This window comes from Athene cunicularia (genome assembly GCF_003259725.1).
Source record: "Athene cunicularia isolate RWA chromosome 5 unlocalized genomic scaffold, athCun1 chr5_part2, whole genome shotgun sequence".
Classification (NCBI taxonomy): domain Eukaryota; kingdom Metazoa; phylum Chordata; class Aves; order Strigiformes; family Strigidae; genus Athene; species Athene cunicularia.
The window spans coordinates 11,173,846-11,182,576 of record NW_020799102.1 but is presented as its reverse complement, the minus strand read 5'-3'; the positions used below and the strand labels follow the sequence as shown (position 1 = coordinate 11,182,576).

At 42.9% G+C, this 8,731-nt stretch overlaps 1 protein-coding gene across 1 annotated transcript in view; it reads left to right on the top strand.

Moving 5' to 3' along the window:
* COMMD9 (COMM domain containing 9) overlaps positions 1 to 7,132 on the top strand; it is a 7,596-nt gene extending 464 nt beyond the window's left edge. The window contains exons 2-5 of the mRNA XM_026850195.1: positions 1,039 to 1,234; positions 1,954 to 1,988; positions 5,244 to 5,347; positions 6,173 to 7,132. Of these exons, the coding sequence (XP_026705996.1) occupies positions 1,039 to 1,234; positions 1,954 to 1,988; positions 5,244 to 5,347; positions 6,173 to 6,313 (476 nt within the window). The 3' untranslated portion in view covers positions 6,314 to 7,132. The remainder of the gene's footprint in view (positions 1 to 1,038; positions 1,235 to 1,953; positions 1,989 to 5,243; positions 5,348 to 6,172) is intronic.
* Positions 7,133 to 8,731: the final 1,599 nt, after the last annotated feature.

The window sequence follows — 8,731 nt, the reverse complement described above, 5'->3', positions numbered from 1 at the left end:
CGCGTCTGGGCCGCACCGGCCGGGGGGAGCGGAGCGGAGCGGCCCACCGGGCCCCAGCCCCGGGCTTATCCCAGGCCCTCGGGGAGGTGCCCGGCGCTGTGGGGCTGCCAAGGACCTCGGCCGCTGGTGCTGTAGCGAAACGTCCTCGTTAGAAGCGATCCTGCCGCGGAGGCGCAGCCCGAGGGGCCGTACCGGCCGCGGGAGGTAAGTGCGTGAGGCCTGAAGGGCCTCTCCTTGCCCGGGGAGGCTGCCGGGCAGCGCTGGGACGGCCATGGCCCCGGTGGCGTCGGTCTCGCTGCAGGAGCTGTGTCTGCCCCGTCCTGGCTGCTGAAGGCCCGTCCCGTACTGTAGGTAACGGCTGTCAGCTGAAAGGGAATGAAAGGGCTCAAACAAATTAATTTCTGACAGTTATTAAGACTAAATTGTGATGTGATGTATGAAAGCTTTGTTTGTGCTTTTTTTTTTCTTTTGTTTCAAAGTTTTGCTTCATTTGTTTCTCAAGGAATCCTGACTCCTCAACTGTTTCCTTAGGTCCCTTTGTCTTTTAGATAACATTGAAACACTTGTTAGGCTTTCGATGTAAATCACTGATAGCAGACTCAGGCCTTCAGTGGTCACTTGGGCAACTCCCAGAATGAGATAAGGGGGGCTCGAACACAGAGACCCTATTATAGGGAAACTGATTTTGCTGATTTAGGAGGGAGACACCTGGACTTTACTTCACAGCACATGCTCTGGAAAGACAGCCAGCTAGCGAACACTGTGAAGAAGACTGCTTACTTCTTCCCTCAACCACTGAAGACTCTCACCCTATTTTCACTACACATGCCCAGACTATGTAAATGAATCCTGGGAACTCATTATTCTAAGACACCCCTTTCTAGGAAATCTAATTAATATGTATGATTTCTCTATATGTAAACTGATGTCCCTTGCTAGTTCAGGGGAGACCTTATCTTGGAGAATCCCCAGGGCAACCCCAGCGCTGCTGATATAAGAATACCTGATGAGCAGTTATATTGGATTCTGACTGTTGAGTGAATTTCTTTGTTTCACAACCCAGCAGAGCCCTTTTTCCTCTTCCTTTCCTACAGCTGGTATCTGCTTTGCACAACCTCACCAGGCATGTTGTGTACCACGGCTTGACGAGCGCAGAAGATATCCTCGCTCTCTTTCCAGAAAACTTCCACCAAAACCTGAAAAACCTTTTGACTAAAATAATCTTGGAGAATATGTGAGTGCTACCTACCTGCTGTTTGCTTTCATCTGGAAAGTTAAAGCCTATGTATCTGGTTTGATATGTGGATAGTTGGCAGCATGCAGTCCTGGTTTTATGAATTTTGTGTGTGCCTTGGGCGTAATCACACCGGTTGGGGAGCAGAGTTGAATGAAATATGTCACCTGAGCGGAATGGCAAACAAAACACAGCCATGGGCACAGAGGGTTTTCCCAAGACTTTTGGAATGGGTGTGGGCCTCATTCACATAATACAAAGCCCCATTTATTCTAACAACTTGTCTGTGTAGTGGAAAAATGCTACAGATAATGGTAAAACTTAGAGGGCTAGATTTCAGCACTACAGAGTCTGAGTAGTATCTAGAGGCAGTGCATTTTGTGCAGTAGTGGCAGGGGGTGGCAGTTCTGCATGCTTGTATCACACTGCTTGGTAGCCCACTGCTTTGGTAAAACTGGGGAGAAAGGGGCATGCTCTAAGTGAGCCACATTTATAGAAGAACCCGTAGTTGGTCACCAGTTTGCCTGCTGTTGCTCACCAGGGACAGCCTTTCCTCGGCACTCTGTAGCACAGGCAGTCTCTCTCCCCTGCTTACTGCTGTAGCCCTGGTGACCTTTCTGTCAGGGATAAGCCACTCTGAATGCTTTCCCTACCTTTTTTCTTTTTTTTTTTCCAAAGCACTGCTGATACTCTTTTTTCTCTTTTCCCCTTTATCACAGCTCTGCGTGGAGGAATGAAGCACAAGCAAGTCAGAGTAAGTAGTAGTGCACATCTTGATGCAGTTAATGTTTCCTGAGATCACTGAGCTTAGAGTTTAGAATAATGGGGTGCAAGGTGTTTTTGTAATGTAGCATAGCAATACCCCTGCTTGCCTTTAGATAAAGTTTTGAATGAGTGAGTCTTGTATTCAGATCTGTGCTGCCGTGCTAAATTGTTTCCAGCCCTGAAGCAATTCTGCTTAATGCTCATTCTGTTGCTACCTTGCAGAGCACAGGTATAGCAACTATTTGCAAAACTTTAGAAAGTGAAGCACTCTGACCTTGCTGTTCAGGTCATTTAGTGACATCCCTATTCAATAACTGTGCACTGTAAAGGCTATGTATACATTGAGGAATACCTTATCTTTTCACATCTAGTCAGTTCTTTGTGTTCTCTCTCTTGCATGTGTCAGGAAGTACACTGCATATATTCATAACTTTGCTTTTTCCTCACCTTGATATACTTAAGGAATGCAAACTTTAACAGTAGCATCATGGGCAATGAGTTACATCCCAGTTAGGGATTCTACACAGCTACAATGCTTTGTTTTCTCCCCAAGAGGTTTTCTTTATAACTGTAGCACTTATAAGTTTACAAATGAGAGCCAATATGTAGCAGAGTACTTTGAGGTCTGCATGGATCCTCTTTACCCTTTTCTTTGCCTGCAGAGGAGATAATGCCCAACAGCTAAACAGTATGTCAAGACCTGTAAATACACTGTCCCTCAAAGTTTTAATGGAGTATAAATTGGAAGAGGGAAGAAACTTGTGTAATGCTAATATAGTAAATAGAGCAGTTGCTTACACTAAACAATGTTGTAGTGTTACCAACACACACGATGCTTTTTCCTGTATCTTTAACGCTGTCATGCATTAGAGAAGATGAGAGCAAGACATAACATGCCAGTATGACACAGTAGTTAGGTCTTCACAACCCAGAGCAAAGCTGAGTGTGTGGCTCTTGGAGCACCACCCAGGAGCTCTGCTCTGAAACTCATGTCTTTGTATTCATCAGATTAATATTTGACCCTGTTGGAATGAGATTGTCTTCTAGGAAATTATGAGTTGTTTTAGTATTGTTTTCAGAAGTGTCTGACATTACATAGGGACCAAGGCAGTGATTTAAAGAACAGACATTCCAACTGATTAATCTATGTTAACATAAAACCATAGATGGTTTTCTGCCCCTCCCAAGCCACCAGCAATCAATCTTTGCAAATTAACATACAAGGCTAAACAGATGCATTTTGATGTTGTTGCAAATGCTGCCAAGTGCTGGCCTTGACAGGCTGCAAACTGGAATGTGTTCCAAAAGCAAGAGCGAGGCAGCCAGTTCTGCACTGCCCCAGGAGCACTGCTCAGGAAAGCAGGAGGAGGAGGGATTGCCTTTCCCCAGACAGAAAGAGAAATTTGTCAGCACTGTTAGGAAGGAACTTGAGCATCTGGAGTCAGTAGGAAGGCTAGCAATCAACCCCTGGGGAGGAAACGGCATCTTATGATAGGCAGAATCCAGACAGGCTGCAATTGCTTGTTGAGACAGCTCTTTCCTTAGCACTCACAGAGGTTTAGTCTTTGCATCTTCATCCCTCTCTGGTACCCTTAAATAGATGTCAGAGAATGCTGACAACTGGGTTTGATAAGGCTTCACAAAGACTCTCAAGCCTACCAAGCACCACAGCTGAGACTTTAAATTGAGTTGAAGAATAAATTATCATCTCCCTACAGATCTTTTATGGGGTTGGTCCTGTGTTTTGTTCAGACTTGTTTGAAAATCCCTAGCTGATACAAACAGCAACAATGCTTCTTCAGGTATCCTGTAGACATTTATTCTGACATAGTTACAGTAGCTAAGCCTCTTAGCTGCACATGCCCTTTTCAAACTGAAATGGTTTGTCTTTATTTCATGTCCTTAGTGTGGAGTTTTTTCTAGTGACAATTTACTGTTTTTCTCAGTAAACTGGATGCGGCACTTTTGAAAATAAGAAGCTCAGCTCTTGATAGAAAATGGAGTCTAAAAAGGTGTAAGAGTCTTATAAATGTGACAGTACTGAAGTGGGAATGACTTCAAGTATGCCCTGTTAAACTGCACCTTGCAACTTCTTTTAACATTTGCTGTTGTTATCTGTTTGGATAAGTAATTATACTTTGTTCTGGTTTGCAGTTTGTATGAGAAAACACTAGTAAATCTGTGATTAAAACATCAATACCGTTTCTGGGTTAAATTTTTTTTTTTTTAATGAAAGTAGGAAAGTTTGTTTTATTCAAACAAAAGGAAAATATACTTGCATGCCACTCATCCAAATACCTGCCTCAGTTTCACATGAATATATTCTTCAAATGTTCCTTGTATTTATTACTGGCAGCTGAAAGACACTGTTGAAAAACACTGTGCTCCCAGGAACTGACAAAGAGTACTTGCAGCTAGTCTGTTGGTGCCAGAGTTTTGCTGGGACAACTTTAATCTCAGTTTTTATGCCAGTGCATAGGGACTCTTGAGGGTTCGTGGTGCAGTGAGCTCCATTAAGTATGCAGCATCATGAGGGAATATCCCCATCTCCACTCTGCAAGAGGCAGCTGCACAAATCTCATGGTAGGCCAGCCAAGTCAGACCTGTCCTTCCCTTGGTAAGCTTATGGGGTCTCCAGCCCTGAACAACTGATGTCAGTATTGCACCAGACTGTTGAACGATTTCTCTTAGGCTACATCTGATCGGGATGCTGTCAATATTTGTAACAAATTGGCAGGACGTGAAGATTGCAGTTTACCAATATGTATGTACTGCAGGATGCTTTGGTTCACAGGTTGAGGAGCTTGAAATAACATGTTTTATACTGCTGGATTTTAAGACCATTCCTGTGTGCTTTCTTATCAGAGAACAGAGCAATAAGCATGTAGGTCACAGAGCAACTCATGGTGAAACACTGGTTGAGTGTTGCAGGCAACAGGGCTGAAGAGATGGAGAAGGTATCTTGCTGCTCTCCTTCTCCCAGCTGCTTTGTGAATTTACCTGTGCTGTCTTGCACTGTACTATTCTTGCATGTGATGATCGGAGAACCAGTGTCATGAGGAGGCCTTCAGAGACTAGCTTATCGCAGAGTAAAAGTGGCATGAAACCATGTAGTAGCACTGAAACTACACACTTCCCGGGGCCAGAAGTGGAGAAGCATGTACATGGTGGTAGTTACATGTTCCAGGGTCTGGTGTCATCAGGTGCTGCTGGGCCTAACAGACCTATTTTTTTAATCCCTCAGTCTCCCTGCCTCGGCTGGTCGACATGGACTGGAGGGTGGACATCAAGATGTCTTCAGACAGCATCAGCAGGATGGCAGTTCCTAGTTGCCTGCTTCAGTTAAAGGTAATGTCAGTGGCTGTGAAGGATACAGGATCAAAATAATCAAATCCAGCAGCTGATTTACCAGTGGTAGTGCAAAACAGTTCAGACAGGCATCGGGTGCTTGCCTATTGCCTGGTGGGCAATTAACAGGCTTTCTCAGAGATGATCTTTGGACTACCACAGAGCCTGGGAATGATGTGTCTGGTGAAAGCCCTCTTTCTTGCAAGAGTTTTCTTTGCATGAGGATGTGAGAAGGCACCGTATTTGTTCCTGGTCACCATTGTTCTCTAGAGAAAGAAAGAATATAAATGGTGAAGGCATCGCCCTTTAATTCTAAGCCACTCAGCAGCATGTTTAGCTAACTCTACTATTTGGGAAATTTCCTTCACTGGCCATGTCTATTATTTGGGAAGTACAGCTAAACTTACTGTTTATGTTCTACAGACTCCTGGATCCCTCCAACCAGTAAAAATGGGATGGGTGGGTTTCAGAGGAGGAGGAAAAAAAATAAATCTAATCTGTGTGTGTGGGATGGGGTTAAGTATCCTGTGTGGTATCTGCTAAGATGCTTTGATAAGGATTTGGCTTCCTGCCATGAGTCTCTTCAGAATTTCCCCATACTCATGGCAGCATATGCTTACTTGCACTCTGTTAGTGGGAGCACGCTTCATTAGTGAGGCTTAGAAAATTTCACAGCTTATAAAATGTGCCATGGTCCTTCAGGATAGAGCTGGATGCCAAATTTAAACAATTTTTCTTTATCTGTTAAACATTGACTTTTGTAGTGGCACTGGAAAAACGTGAATGAATTTTTCATACAGCTAACATCTGCATTCCTATTTTCAGATTCAGGAAGATGCGGCCTTATGTGGAAATAGTCCTGTTGTTTCTGCACTGACTATGGAACTGAGCAAAGAAACTCTGGACACTATGTTAGAAGGTCTAGGAAGGATCCGGGACCAGCTTTCTGCTGTTGCAAACAAATGAATACTCAGGAACATGGATTCCAACAGCAAGGAAGGGAAGTATCCTCTACCTACAGCTCTCATAAGTTGCAGCTGAATGTAACCTGTTCTCTGTTTTAACAAAACAAAATGAAAGAAAATCTTTACAGAGTTAAAAAGATAGCTTTTGAAAAGCTAACACTTAAACATTCCTTTGGTCTGATGCCAGAAAGTGTGTTCCTAATATGTTGTTGAACAACAGCAGGTCTGTGTTTCAGAAAAGGGTTTGAGGGCTCAGAGCTTGTCTTATTCACAGGAGTCATAAGTGGAAATAGTAAATAGCTGCAGCCAATGAAGCAAGTGCTATCTCTCTGCCCTGAAATTAGGCTCTAAAAGGCTCAAGCTGGTTAATGGGCTGCCCTCCAGCATTAGCAGACAAGGAGGGTGGGTCTGTCTGGAATGTGTGTGTGCTGAGGTGCAGGCTGGATGTAGTGTTCTCTCCTTCTCAGTGAAGACCAGCCATGCTGCAGATTGTTATTACAGGATAATGCTTTGAAATAGGGCAATTATGCTACAACACGTTCCCTTTTGATCAGCTTCATAGCACCATTTGCAAAATGACTACTCTGAACATCTTTAGCAGCAAGTAATTTACTCCTTCTGTTTGAGAAAAAGGAGTTCAGATAATTCATGTTTGGGTTTATTGGACTCTGGGCTTTGCCTTGGCAACGGTAAAGAATTGATGGCCGTTGTCTGTACGGTAGGGAACACTTCTGTGGCGATATGTGCCTATGCTTCCCCAAAGTGTTCAGTTGTTTGTTTGTATAAATCTTAATTTAATTAAAAACGAACTGCTAATTGATACTGTGAATCCTTTTCAGTCTACAAGAGACGTTGTCCTATGTTACCTCAGCCTCTTTGTGATGGCGCCTTATTTCTAGGCTGGTTTAATGGATGTTCATGTTTGTTGCTGAAGAGGGATCTTTTGTTTCCTGTTCAAACAGATTCTTCTTTTAAACTGTCTTCATTATAATACCATTTCAGGGCAACTTTTTCCATGTGCCCTAGCTCTGTGCAATATTACAAGTGATGACCCTGACCTAAAACTTTATAAAATATAGGTGCATTGGAAGTGTGAAGGAGTAAGTGCAGAAAATGAACAAAATTCAGACTCTTGATTTTAATGAGCTTCTGTAACGCTCCAAACTGGAAGACTGGATCCAAATACTTTGTTTATGGCAATTCCACTTTTCTTAAAACATTTGGCTCTCCTTCAAGACACAAAACCTTGTCTCTTATGTTTGGAAACATTAAGAAGTGTGGATAAACTACAGAACTTTGTTAATTTTATACATCCCCACAGAGTGCAGGCTAGAGTGTAAGTGTAAATGAAGCCTGTGCCTTTAAAAGATACTGGTGTAATACAGCTTGTGTGCGGTGGGCGGAGGAAGCAAGCAGCCGATTCAGTGTGAATGATAGAGCAAGCTTCAACTTTATTGAAAGAAATCATACCTTATATAAGCAGTCTACAATACACTACTTGCAACTCTATCGGATACATTTAAGAAAACTACATTATAATATCTCAGCCATTGGGTACATCTAAAAAGTCACATTATAATATACCAGCTCCTTGTGGCATTTCTGGTATGCATAAACATCTTTCTTGCTGTAAACCTGCTTCTCTCCCAGGGCTGCTTCTCTTCACCCCCCAAGGTCGTAGTGCGCCCCAACTTATCTCTGTGTTCTCACAACAGTCCTCGCTAACACAACTGAGCCCTGGATCTTCATCCTTGTTTACATAACTGTACCCTGGGTTCTTTCCTTTGTTTACCTCAGGTGGCTGGGACCGACTTCTGCAAGGAGCTATGGCCCACCAGCTCCTGCAGGGAGCTATGGCCTTGCTCTCTGCAAGCCGTTCTCCAACACTTGTGTAATGGGATGAGATGTATGACAAGTCACTTGTTTAAGGTCTACTTTGGGCAAAGATTGTAACTCTTAGTACAGTATCAGGATAAACTGGGAAATTTCATATATAGTAGGGAAATGAAAGGAGAATATGGATATTCAAGCTGTGAAAAGCATGTGTAACAGACTTCTTCAGTTTGAGGAAGTTTTGTTGCCTTTTCAGCCTAGCCTTTAAAATATCTCAAATAGTTTATATTACACTTTATTTTAGAAGGTAAGAATCACTGAGGAGATAAATAATGCATAATGAAGTACTTGTAGTGCTAGAGGAGCTGAGGAAGGCAATACAGAGAGGAAATCCTTGAGGCAAATACTGAAGTTATAGTCAAAGTGTTGTAGGTCCTAATGAAATGAAGAACTGATAGTTTCATAGGATTCTTGTACAAAACCATTATACAACTGTAGAAGAGTTGTAAAGAAAAGGAAGACTTAAAACTGAAAAGGCTTTTCCAGTGTCAGTGGCACTATCTGTAGGTAGCTAAAAGTTGCTCAT